Source organism: Eulemur rufifrons, chromosome 12 (assembly GCF_041146395.1).
Source record: "Eulemur rufifrons isolate Redbay chromosome 12, OSU_ERuf_1, whole genome shotgun sequence".
Taxonomy (NCBI): domain Eukaryota; kingdom Metazoa; phylum Chordata; class Mammalia; order Primates; family Lemuridae; genus Eulemur; species Eulemur rufifrons.
In genome coordinates, this window is record NC_090994.1 from 25595433 (window position 1) to 25609719 (window position 14287).

General features: G+C 37.3%; 1 protein-coding gene across 2 annotated transcripts in view; it reads right to left on the reverse strand.

The window, feature by feature from the left end:
- The window catches only part of KAT6A (lysine acetyltransferase 6A), a 117132-nt gene that overhangs the window by 47199 nt on the left and 55646 nt on the right, over positions 1-14287 (reverse strand). For both annotated transcript variants that reach the window (XM_069485007.1, XM_069485008.1), the window contains 3 exons: positions 6384-6492; positions 1745-1860; positions 1055-1136 (listed from right to left, as the gene is read on the reverse strand). In XM_069485007.1, the coding sequence (XP_069341108.1) occupies positions 1055-1136; positions 1745-1860; positions 6384-6492 (307 nt within the window). The remainder of the gene's footprint in view (positions 1-1054; positions 1137-1744; positions 1861-6383; positions 6493-14287) is intronic.

Here is a 14287-nt window from a genome sequence, read left to right on the forward strand (position 1 = left end):
TTACTTAAGAAACCTATAATTACAAAATCAGAGTCGAAATGGAATTTATGATAGGACAAAACAGGGGTGACTAACTCAACTTTTTAAAAAAGAAACTATCAACATGCAATAAGATGGGTATTCCATGGAAGTTTAACCAATAGGCAATTATAACCCAACTAAATACCTTTCAATGCACAGGAGTCAAAAGAATAGAGTAACATTATGCTGTACCCTTATGATTGGGATATTTATTTGTTCAAAACTTATATTATAAAATTTTTGTTAAAGTTTTGAATAAACATATTTCTACAGCTCTAGGTTCCTCAAAAGTGCTAAGCAGTGATATAATCAATGTGACCTAATACCATTTCATTTCCCCCTTTAAAGAAAGAGATATTTCAAGATATTACATAAGGCAAGCATTTTATCTTCTAGCTAGAGATTGGCAAATATTTATAAATGAACCACTTCACCCGTCATGGATGCCTAAATATTGAAAATAGAGGAAAATAATAAGTCCATACAACATAAGAATGTTAGGATGCCTAAAGAGAAAGACTACTCCCACCTTTTAAGGTGATAGCGCTCTTCCTACTTACACAACCCCCCAAAAGAAAGAGCAATTATTCTTTCATTTTAACAAAGTAGATAAAATATGTTTTCACTAACATATTCCTATATATTCCCAGTTTTAATTTATTTATTTATTTATTTTTGAGACAGAGTCTCGCTCTGTTGCTCGGGCTAGAGGGAGTGCCGTGGCGTCAGCCTAGCTCACAGCAACCTCAAATTCCTGGACTTAAGCGATCCTACTGCCTCAGCCTCCCGAGTAGCTGGGACTACAGGCATGCGCCACCACACCTGGCTAATTTTTTCTATATGTATTTTTAGTTGGCCAGATAATTTCTTTCTATTTTTAGTAGAGACGAGGTCTCGCTCTTGCTCAGGCTGGTCTCGAACTCCTGACCTCGAGCGATCCACCCGCCTCGGCCTCCCAGAGTGCTAGGATTACAGGTGTGAGCCACCGCGCCTGGCCTATATTCCTAGTTTGATTTCAGAAAGTATTTCTCACCTTTTGGCATCCGGGTGAGTGGTGGATCACAACATTCCATGTGAAAACCCCGGTCACACGAATCACAAAAGAGCATGTTATCCTTAAAAAAAAAAAAGAAAAAGAAAGGACAGGACAATTCTGCTTAACCTTATGAAGCAGAAACATGTCAGGATCATAACCTCATAAAACATACGAACTTTCAAAGATCTCAAAAAAGATATGAGTTACCATAAATTTAAGTTTCCTTCATTTGTATTAACTACATATATGGATAGTCCAACTTAGCAAAAAGTTGTGCTTCATCCAATCTTTCATAAAGAACTACAACTTCATTACTTGCAAGTATATCCAATAACCAGAAATAAGCTAACCTTGGTATGTTTTTAAAAAAGAAAGGGACAATTTATAATACCAAATGACCCTTCTAAATGAATGCCTCCATATTGCTCAAAGAAATTTCATGAGTGTTTCCTTAATGTACCATAGTATCTCTGCAAATATATCATTAAGGTACTTTAAATTATCTAGAGATAACCAAAGTCTAAATGAGCAAGTATTCTAAGCTAATTACATATAATTTGAAGTAGCTACTGTTATAAATTCTATTGGATCAAGTGACTGAAAAATAACCAGTTGTACCTAGATAGAAATGCCAGCTGTACGTTCTACTTCTAAATGAAAGGCTCACGCTGGAAGGCAGATACTCACTGCATTTTTGCCTTGATCTCGACAGGAGCTGCACGTTTTACACTCGATGCACTGCCACCGTAAGGCCTTCACTCTAACCGTTAGTTCTGGGGAAAACTTTAAACAGGATGGATGACCTAGTAAGAGGGGAAAAATTCACAAATGAAACATTTTGTTACCATTCTAAAGAAATGAAGTAGGAAAACGCAATTATCTTAAATACAAAATATATATCAAAAAAACCAAGATGCTGGAAGCTTGGCATACATGTCTCATCAGGACTTAGTACCCCAATTCAGTTTTATGAATATTAAATAGAATTTAGAACACACACCCCCAATTTGATTATTAAAAACCTGACAGACTTTAAACTTTTATTAGGCCTGCATCAAAGCATTATGTTTATGCACAGGCTGCTATGTACGTGAATATATAACATGCCCAGGCTATTTTTGGAAGAACACAAGAAAAGTTAGAAAATGGACTTATAAACATTTTAAAGCAGAAGGATTTTACATTTCATTTTATATCCTTTTGTGCTCTCATTTTTTAACAATAATACGTTACTTTTATAATTTGAAAATACAGTAGTGCCCCCTTATCTGAGGTTTCGATTTCCAAGGTTTCGGTTACCTACAGTCAACCACAGTCTGAGAATATTAAATGGAAAATTCCTGAAATGAACAACTTTTAACTTTTAAGCTGTGTGCTGTTTTGCATAACAAGACGAAATCTTGCCATGCCCCACCTGGGGTGTGAATCATCCCTGCTGTATGTGCTACCCACCCGCTGGGCACTCAGTTTATCAGATCAGTAGCCATCTCGGTTCTCAGGCTGACTGCAGAGGTACTGCCATACTTGTGTCCAAGTAACCCTTATTTTACTTCACAATGGTCCCAAAGCTCAAGAGTGGTGATGCTGGCATATTGTTACAATTGTTCTATTTTACTATTAGCTACTGTTGTTAATGTCTCACTGTGCCTAATTTGTAAATTAAACTTTATCATAGGTATATATGTACAGGAAAAACATAGTACTGTGTATGTAGAGTTAGGCATTACCTGAGATTTCAGGTATCTGCTGAAGGTCTTGGAACATGTTCCCCTCAGATAAGGGGGAGCCTACTGTATATAATAAAAATCTCATCATTTAAAGTGAATTATCTGCTCTTGATTTAAGGCACTCAAGCTAAAACCAAAAGCAATATTTTTACTGTGTTCACAATTAACAGCAACAGAAAAAATGCTTCCTCTTCCAAAGTTAGTTATCAGTTTGATTCTCGAAAATTTATGGTAGCCAATTTGCACTCAACTCTGAAAAGATTTGTCCTCCTCCTCCAAAAGTTGGCTATGTTTATTTTTCTTTGATGAGAAAAAGGACTGGTTAAATCATCTTTTCTCCTCTCTTTTTTGTTCCAAAAGAATTCTCTCTTTTATAAGACTGTAAGTTTATCATCAAAACATCACTAGCACTGAAGGAAAATGGAAGCGGTATGAAAATTTCATCCATAATCCCATCATCCTAGAATAATAGCCAATTTCATGTTCTACTTTTCCTTTTTAGACTAGCTGAAAGCCCTTGCATGGTTTTAATTATAGCATATATACAGTTTTTGCTTTGCTTTTCTATATTTATTTTAAGTAAACTTTATATTTATATTGCTTAAACTGATTATTTCCACTGATTCGAGACACTGTAACCTATGTGACCATTTCCCTATTGTTAAATATTTAGACTATTACCTATAAGTTAGAGAACACTAAAATGAATTATTTCATTTATAAATTATTTCCTTCTTTTAAATTAATTCTTTAGAATAAATTCCTGAAAGTGGGATTGGCAAGTGAAATGAATTAAACATTTTTTACAGCTTGATAGGTTGATATGCACTGTCAAAACATTTTCCAAAAACTATGACACAATACCCAGTGCTACTAGCAAAGAACAAATGTTTTACCACAATTTCATCAGCTCTAGGTTTGGGCTCTGTTATCTTTCAATTTTGACGATTATAAAAGCTACAAAATGATATTTCACTGTTGCTTTGGTGTGCATTCCTATTATTACTGGGGTAAAATGTTTTTTATATGCTCAACTATTTATTTTCTCTCATATAAAGTGCCTGTTCATAGGCTCATGAAAACATGTTCTTTTTATACTTTTATAGCCTTTGGCCTTTTGCCATATTTAACACAATTATTTTTCCTAAATTATTCTTGCTGTTTTTATTTTGAGTATGTTAGTTTGCTTTTTTATTTTTTTCTCACAGAAAAAATGTGATAATAGTTTTCAATTCAGAAAATATCAACATTCATATATTTGACTACATTCATGCTTTTCTTCCTTGGTTATTGTGACCGCCAGCCTCCAAGCTGCTCTCCGATCATTCTTGCTTCCTGATAATCACATCGTCAGGCAGCTCCCTCCCACACTGAATTGGGTTGATCTGCATAACCAATAAGGTATTGTTTAAACGACACAGTGTGACGTCTAAGGCTAGGTTTTAGAAGATACTACAGATTCCACCTTGCTCTCTCTTGGATACTTGCTCAGAGAAGCCAGCTACCATGTAGCAGACACTCGTGCAGCCCTATGGAGAGGTTCACATGGCAAAGAACTGAAGCTTCTTGTCAATAGGCAGCAACATCAACTTGCCAGCCAGGTAAGTGAGCCATCATGGAAGCCTACAGAGGGCCGCAGCACCCGTTAAAATCTTGACTGCAATCTCATGAAAGATACCAAGTTAAAACCACCCAGATAAGCCACTTTCAAATTCCTGACCCACAGAAACAGTATGAAATAAAAAATATGTTTGTTACTGCTTTAAGCTGCTATATTTTGGAGTGATTTATTTCTGCAGCTACTCTTTCTTTAAAAAGTTACCTCTACAGTAATAGTTTTCAAGTTGTGCTCTTCCCTAGCTTAGAGAAACACCACCTCAAACATAATGCTTCTTAGAAGGTAGGGCTATAACACAACACCCTCCCCCCCCATTTCATGCCCATCTTGTGTAAAACAAATTCATTTTTATGTTTTATGTATTTGAGTTCCTATAGGATTTTATTTGGGGAAAGGGTTCCATTACTAAGCTAGTTTGGAAATCACTGCATTGTATGGCAAGCCATTATATTTTTATGGTTTATTTACAACTGTGAAATCCATTCAGAATTCATTTTGGTTTTTGATATCATGCTGGATATGGTCACCTAGCACTCAAGATCTATTTCCACCTCCTTCTAATGCCTTCAATATATAAAAACTGAAAAGCTCCAAACCATACTTTCTGGACTCTTTTACAGCTAGGCTCTCGATATGAATTCAGTTCTACCAACTGAATGTGTTCTAGGGATATTTCAAAGGCAAAAATGAAACAAAGATCCTCTTCCTCCTAGAACTGACGGCTTTCTAATGACAAGCAAAGTCATGGAAACAACAGTGTCTACCCTCCTCCTTCACAACTAGCCATAGCTATTATGATGATGGCCAAACTCAGCATTTCAGCGACAGGGCTCAATGGTTCTGCAGTAGCCTCCCTCCTGTTCCACCTCTTCCAGATGGAGGCAGACATAGTGACTCTTCTGACGGGTCAGTTCTGCAGTGTCCCAGGAGACACTGGCCCCTAAAGCCCAGTCTAGAGCTTGCCTCTCCAGCCCGTCCAACAGTTTCACAAATACCTAATTCCAGTACTAAATTCCTTTCCTCTAGATTGAATGTGGTTTCTGTTTTCTGGACTAAATCCTAATTGTTACCAATATAAAACACTGAAAATTAAGCCAATGAGCCAAGATAATGCTGGTTTACTAAGGCCTTCCTGTAAGGTCTTGTGAGTTCTTAAAATACACAACAAAAATATCTCTGGAACTGGCAAATTAGGAGACTCTGCAAAATCTTTCTCTAGGCTCAGAATTCCACACTGCTTACTCGACCACAGTGCCAGCCCTCTATTTCCTGATGTGACATGTGTAAGTTTCCATCAGAAAAACAAATCTGTTATCATCCTGCTTCTATTCATCAAGCCTAAGGCATAAATCAAGAAAGATAAGTAGTGAATATTAAAGAAAGCAGCAATAACTCCAAACTGATTGCCATGATTTAAGCAGATGTTCAATCGTGAAATATAAAGATCAACAGGAAAAATATGCCCACAAAAAGTTTTTTATTAAAAAAAAACTAAGACCCGATTTAAATTGACATAATTAAACATTTCAGCTATACATTCAAATCCCTCCCTAGTGTAGCAGCTCATCTCTGTTACCTAAAACCAGTATCAAATTAAAATACAGTCATGTGTCACATAACATTTCAGTCAATGGACCACATATACAACAGTGGTCCCATGAGATTATCATACTGTATTTTTACTGAAGCTTTCGATGATTAGATACATTTAACTACACAAACCCTTACCACTACGTTCGAACTGCTTAAGCACTCAGCACAGTAACATGCTATACAGGTCTGTAGCCTGGGAGTAACAGACTGTGCCACCTAGGTTCGTGTAAGTGCACTCTATGGGCGTATTTCTCAGAATGTATCTCTGTCGTTAAGGGCCACATGACTGTATTAATTTCATAAGGATCAAGGACACAAACTCAGTGAAACATACTTTTCTCTTGCCTTGATACATGTTTTAGAAGGAAAATGGAGGGAAGTCACATACCACTGTTGCCACAGTCGGCACACGAGATGAGTTCCTCTGGCTTCTTTTCTCGGTTTTGTTCTTTTGTACCAAGACAGAAACTACAGATGGGAATTGGTTCAGCAACCGGCTGTAAAGAAAAACACAATTTATTCCAGTACTAATACTTTTTTTTTTTTAGTATTAGTATAACGACACTAAAATTACAGCTTTAAATTCCTAAAGAGTAACTTTAAGACAACTGTATCATTCTCCTAAATTCCAACTAAGTAGATGAGTTTTTACAAAGCCTGCTTTGGCTGGGCCTTTACAAATGGTCCTTGTGGTTACCATTTAGAGATTCCAAAAAAATCATATCCCAATCATGTTTGTCACTTAGAAACTAAATGATGCATGTAGATTAACAAAGCAAATCTTTCACTTAAGATTGAAAAATCAACTGGAGTTAAGTGCTAGAAGACACAGTATCAGCCCTGAGTGGGCATGTGAACTAGTGTAAGAGCAATAAAATGCATACCAGTAAACACAATGGCAGGCAGAAGACATTCAATGCGGTGAGAAACAGTAAGTGTTCTGTAGTAGTGGAGATAAATTCCAATTGTTGTTTGGAGGAGAGGCAAGGTGAAAGAGGAAGACAACATGTATTAAGTGCCAGAACTATGTTATGGTATGTTAAGAAGCTTGTCCAAGGACAACAGTAAATGTTAGAAGCAGGTTTAAGCCGAGGTATCTATGTTCCTCCATAGCACTGCCTCCCCCTAAGAGTAACGGAGAGAAAGGGAAGAGAAATAGTCTAAACAGGATGAACTCAGGTATGTGGTCAGCTAAGCCCAGTGCTTAAAGTACATAATTTCTGTGATAAAGGAGGAAAAGAAAAAAAAAGGAAGAAGCTAGATCAGTTCATGAAGACTGCCACTGAATGTCTTGTTAAGAGGATGAACTTTCAAATTGATCAAAATATGTACATTACATTACACCTAAATAAAGATTAAAAATAAAAATTTCTGATTAACAAATAAGTTAAACTTTTCCTACAGTTAAAAAAGAGCAAAAGCAGCTTACTGAACCAGGAAATAACCACCGACATTTGAGAAAAATAATTCCAGCAGCAACATCAAAGACAAATGGGGGAAAGCCAAAAGATGAGTAGAACATATGAACAGTGATTACAACAGTCTGGTGAAGACAAGATGAGAACCTGAACCAAAGCTAAGGAAATGGAATAGAGGAAATATTAATTAGTAATGGATTATAAACCAAGTACTTGTGGGAGTATTAGAAAAGGAAATGAGTTAAATATGACTAAGGTAACTGAAAAGACTGATGCCACCAACTGTGAAAGGTAAGTCATTTTAAAGCAGAAAATGAGGAGGAAAGCAAAGAGATGATGAGTTCAATTTTAAATCAGTCACCTCTCAACTATGTATTTATGCTAGACTTTGTGCAGAATGGTGATATAATAGAAAGCTCTCAAGATACTTTTAGTCTACTGGGGAGAACAGACAAAGAACAACAGCGCGTTTGTAGGTACCATGAGAGAAAGCAATGGGGAACAAACGTAGAAATGATCGGGGTGTCGGAAAAAGCTTCACAGAAGTACCATGTGACTTAAGTTCTTCCACAAGTATTTGACAGGCGCCTCTTCAGCTTTATGCTGTAGCCTCTAAGGTACCACTGGATGATTAAGCAGAGGAATGGTATGACCAAGATTTAAATTTTAGAAAAGTCATTCTATAAGCAGCTAAAGATGGATTGGAAGGGATATGATCTGTAATCCAAGCCATGAGTTGTGAGGGCCTGTATTAAGGTACTGGCCAAAGGAATGGAGAAAAGAAGATAAATAGATATTTAAAAGAAAAAATTGACAGGACCTGATGGCTAACTGACTTGGAGTGGGAAGGAAAGCAAGGAAGACGGAAGACCAGGAAGACACCATTAAGAAAATGAAGAGGCAAGCCACAAAACCTAAAATGTTAACAATATGTTTAACCAACAAAAAGCTCATAACCACAATATATAAAGAACTCTTACATCACAGTAAGGAAACGGCAGACAACACAACAGAAAAGACTGTAAAGACTTCCACAGGTAGTTCCGAACAGAAAATGCATGAATAACATGGATGGCCAACACACATAGGAAAAGATGTTCAATATCATTAGTCACCAAAGAAAAAGACATTCAAGAATAGCTAAAATTATAAAGCCTGGTATTTTTTTCTTTTTAGAGACAGGGACTTACTCTATCACCCAGGCTGGAGTACAATGGTGTGATCATAGCTCTTTGTAACCTCAAGCTCCTGGGCTTAAGCGATACCTCCCACCTCAACCTCCCCAGTAGCTGGGACTACAGGTGCATGCCGCCATGCCTGCCTAATTTAAAAAATTTTTTTTTGGTAGAGACAAGGTCTTGCTATCTTTCCCAAGCTGATGTCAAACTCTAGGCCTCAAGCAATCCTCCTGCCTCGGCCTCCCAAAATGCTGGGATTACAGGTGTGAGTCACTGAGCCAGGGCAAGACTGGCAACATTAAATGTTGATAAGAAAATAAAACAACTCATACACTGCTAACAGGAATATAAATATAAATTGATAAAAGACTACTTTGAAAACTGATATTATCTACTATTAATAAAATTAAACATATGCATACCACGTGATCCAGTACACACATTCCTAGTTATATATCCAACTGAAGTACATACACACATACAGGAAAACATACACAAAAATGTTCAGAACAGCATTATTCATAACAAACTTTACTCAAAAGTTACCCACATAATTAGTGATGGCTGAACAGATAAATGGTGCTATACCCATACGGTAGAATGTTAAACACAAAATAAACAAATAATAGTCAATAACTTGGATGAATGTCACCAGCAATACTTAAAAGAACTGACGACACAAAAGAATACACACTGTAAGATTTTATTTAAGTAATGTTCAGGTTCAGTTCTGTATTGTTAAGTCAGGACAGTGCTTACCTTTGGGAAGGAAGGAAGAGGTAGTGAATTGTAAAGGGAATTCTGAAGTGCCGGCAATGTTCTTTTTCATGACACGGACGTTAGTTGTGTGGAATTAAGGTGTACCCTTAACAATCTGTACAATTTTCCATATGTATATTTTAATGAGAGTAAAATTTAAATTAATGAATAAATATGGATTAGGACTGTGGTGCCTTTGGAATATTCTGTAAGAAACACCAATGGTGACTTGGACACTGTAGTTTGGAACTTAGAAGAGAAGAACAAACTTAAGATAGAGTTAAAAGATATGAACATGCAGATGATAACTGACAGCACTCAGTGAGAAGGTGGAATATATAGAAAAGGGTTTAAAAGTGAGAGGAGAAGAGAAATGGGATGAAGTCTGAGATAGAATACCAACATTTAGGAGTAACAGAGAAAAAAAAAAAGGAGACCAAAAAGGAGCAGTCTGAGACCAAAAAAAAAAAAAAAACCCCACAAGAAGTAGTAACACAAGAATTTCAAGAAGCAGAGGGCAATCAACAATCAATTCTGGAAAGATAAAGTATCTACTGGATTCTGCAGCTGAGAATAGTTAAAGACATCACTACAAGAGAGCCCTTTTAAAGTAACAGGATAAGAACTAAAGTCACAGGAACCAAACTGCCATGAAGGGGCAGAGAGCAGACAAGAGACAGCTAAAAAGAAATGGCAAAGAGTTTTAATGTATGGCAAGTGTTCAAGATAAGAAAGATTGGAACAATTTAAATGTGGAAAAGAAGACAAATGTGGTCAAAGAGACCCAAGAAACAAGACATAACAGGAACATACTATGTAGTAAGGTCTAGAGCTATACTGTTCAATATGATAGCCACAATAGCATGTGGTTACTTAAATTTAAATTAATTAAAACGAATTTAGTTCCTCAGTCACAGTAACTACATTTCAAGTGCTCAATAGCCATATGTGGATAGTGACTGACAGTACCAGGCAGCACCAACACAGAACAATTTCATTATTACAGAAAGTTTACTGAACAGCAGTGGTTTAGAAAAGAGGATGGATTTACAGCATGGAAAAAGAGACGGGCTTTAGTAGATATATATTATTTGCGGGTGGAATGGTAGAAATAGGGAAAAGTTGAGGGTACCCATTTCTGATAACTTCCATTATTTCTAAAAAATAGGAAATAAAATTACCTTCTAAAAGTGGGGCAGGGATTGGTCAGACAGAACATGAAAAAGTGATAACTAACCAAGAAAACTGAGAGGTGAAACTGGCTGGGTCCAAGAACAAAGATAACAGAAACACTCCCTGTATGCAGACAAACATTCCTCGGTAAAAACAAAATCAGAAAAACATGTATTAACAGAGAATAAATTCAAGATATAAAAGAGAAAAGTTGAAGAAGCCCCTGCAAAATGGCCTCTATCTTTGTGCTAAAAAGAAGGTAACATCACTTGCTACAAAAGAAGTATTAGGTCACTAAATAGGAAATGTCTGATTTCAAATCAAAAGATTAGTTTATTGTATCTCACACAAGAAGCAGTACAATTAATCACAGTGTGTGCCTAATCTAACAACACAGTCTTGCCATCTTAACAGTAGCTTTTTTATACCAGCAGCGAAGAAGCCTGGAGACCAAGTGGCAGTGACATTATGAGAGGCGTTTTCCATGGCTTGTTGAGAATTGAATATTTTTCCTCACAAGAAATGGCCCAAAGCCTGGAAGAATTGGTAGTCAGTTGGTGCAAGGTCTGGTGAATACAGTGGATGACAGAGAGTTTCCAAGTCCAGCCTCTGTAGTTTGAGCAGCATTGTTTGTGTGACGTGTGGCTGAGTGTTGTCTTACAAGAGGATTGGCCTGTCTCTATAGACCAATCTCAGCTGCTTAATCACAAGCATCCTTATCTTTTCATCCAATTGGGTGCAGGAGACATCCGCTGTAATTGACTGCCCAGGTTTTATGAAGCCGTAGTGGATAATACCGGTGCTGGACCACCAAACAGACAACATTAGCTTTCTTTGAAGAATATCCAATTTTGGACTGTGTTTTGGCACTTCATCTTTATCCAACCATTGTGCCAAATGCTTGCAATTATCAAAAAGAATTCCTTTTTCATCACACGTGACAATATGGTGTAGAAATGGTTTGCCTTTATGTCGTGACAGCAAAGAAAGGCAACCTTCAAAACAATTTCTCTTCTGATGCTCATTTAATTCACGCAGAACCCATCTATCCAGCTTCCTTACCTTGCCCATTTGTTTCAAATGGTCCAATATTGTTGGACTACTAACATCAAACTTTGCTGCTAATTCACGCATAGGCTGACATGGATTTGCTTCCACTACAGGTTTCACCTTGGTCTCAGGTTGCCCATGTGGCTCATTTTCAAGATTAAAATCACCAGACCAGAACTTCTCAAACCATCAACGTACTGTGCGTTCCATTAGCCACATCCTTCCCAAACACTTCATTGATATTTCGAGCTGTCTGTGCACCACTGGTTCCACAATGGAACTCGTGTTCGAAAATAACACAGATTTTTGACTTATCTATGGTTTCACAAAAATTGCTCTACAAAAATTTGAAAGATAATCACAAGCCAAAGTGCGTGTTTGAAAGAATGAGGATGTACCTTCACAATAAAAATAAAACAAGAAGTGTCAAAGTGAAATACCAGATATATCAACTGTCAAACTTAGTACTTCAGGAAATCTAAGGAAATCGGACATTTCATATTTAATAACCTAATAGGCATGGGTTTGGGCATTTAGAGTTAGCAGAAAAGTTCTAAAAGTCTCTGTGTGGAAGGTACTAGGGAATCAATTGGTGACAGAAAATAACTGTCAATCAGCCCTAACCATGAAGCTAAGATTCAACAGAATCAATTTGTACTGGATCTAATCAAAATGGTATACAACTTTTTTTTATCTCCCGTGAAGCCTTAGACTGACAAAAACAGAGAGCTGGAGACAAGGTAAGTCAAAGGGTAAGGGCCCCTAAAATGCAAATGCAGACACTTTTATTTTTTTTATTTTTATTTTTATTTTTTTTGGTTGAGACAGCGTCTCACTTTGTTGCCAAGGCTAGAGTGAGTGCCGTGGCGTCAGCTTAGCTCACAGCAACCTCAGACTCCTCGGCTTAAGCGATCCTACTGCCTCAGCCTCCCGAGTAGCTGGGACTACAGGCATGCGCCACTATGCCCGGCTAATTTTTTCTATATAGATTTTTAGTTGTCCATATAATGTCTTTCTATTTTTAGTAGAGACGGGGTCTCGCTCAGGCTGGTTTCGAACTCCTGACCTTGAGCAATCCACCCGCCTCGGCCTCCCAGAGTGCTAGGATTACAGGCGTGAGCCACCACGCCCGGCTGCAGACACTTTTAAAATGGGGCATCACGAAGCAGAGGATGGGCATCATGAGCAGAAGAGGGAGAACAAACAAGAAGTAGGAGGAGCTAATGTACCATAAGAATCCAGATTAAGCTGATAAAGGTTCAATAGGAGGTGGAAGAATTGGAAAAGCAGAAGGATTAAGGTCTGTGGTCAGTACAGGAACTTCAGACTCTACAATTTCTATTTTTCTTTTCTTAAGAGACAGGGTCTCACTGTGTTGCCCAGGCTGGAGTGCGGTGGCTATTCAGAGATGCAATTATGGCACACTACCAGCCTTGAACTCCTCGCCTCAAGTGATCCGCTGAGTAGCTGGGACTACGGGCGCACAGTAGAGTTTGTGATTTCTTAAGTATGAAGTTCTAGCTAATGAAGGAAACCCCAAAGGGCAAATTTGCATGAACTCTTTAGTATTACTATTACGTAAGCACTCTTCTAGACACTGAGGGTACAGTGGTAACAAGGTGGACAAAGCTCCTATTCTTACGGAGCTTACATTCTAGCTCAGTGCTGAAGAAAGTAAAAACGAACATAATGGAGTTAGGAAGTCAAGCTGAGAAAGCATGAATTTAGAAGAATCACATAAATGTGCTCAAGTAAGTGAAAATGATGACTGTGCTCAAGATAGGAAAGGAAATTTTACAAAGATAAAAACAAGGAAAAGAATATTGGTAAATAACAGCCCTCTGTCCCCAACCCCACAAAAGTTGAGATCAGGGTATTAGTATATAGAAAGAATCTTAAAAGTCAGAAAAGTTTGTTCAGTGTGGAACAACAATCATCTTTAGAGGCAGGGAAGATCAAGGAATGTGTCAGTTCTTTTTCCTGAGTCTCCTTGTAAAACCATGGTGACAGTATAGAAAAGTAGCTCTCCTGGGGTGTATGGACACAATTCCACGTCACAACCTACTAACGGGAGGTCACAGTACCACATTCCCACATAAAGCACATTATCTCACTTCAGCCATCTGGATAAAAAAGGAACAAAGTTGGATTTAGATAAAGAATCCTGTGTAACCTGCAAGTTCCCGAAGACCGAGTAACTCCAATTGAAAGGTCAGAGAAGCCTACATTAGGATAGGAAGCTACAGGGCAGACTGGAAACAGGATCACAACTCAAACTAAATTACCAAAATTAACATATTTAAGTACAACACGGTACTTCATTAATCTGCTACTACTTCTGAGGAACAGATTAGATCCTTTTACTACTAAAGAGAGCAAACATACAAGGATAAAGAAAAAGTTTGAAAAACAAATTATTGTTGTTCTTCAACGCAGTAAATACAGTCTTAAAAAATTAAAACTGTAGTAATCCGAGTCTTCAAATATGTATTTTTATCATCTAGAACCAGCAAAATTTCTAACAGCAAAAAATGGTACTTAAAACCATACCTAAGAAACCCCTAGCAAAACTGTCCCTATATATCCCCTGTAGTATTACTGCTGTCAGTATTTCTTTTATATATGATCAATGCTTCACACTGTTAGACTTTATCTATCCCAAACCAAATTAACTGAGGCCATTCCAACCTATTCATTAAAGTGAGGTATGGAGA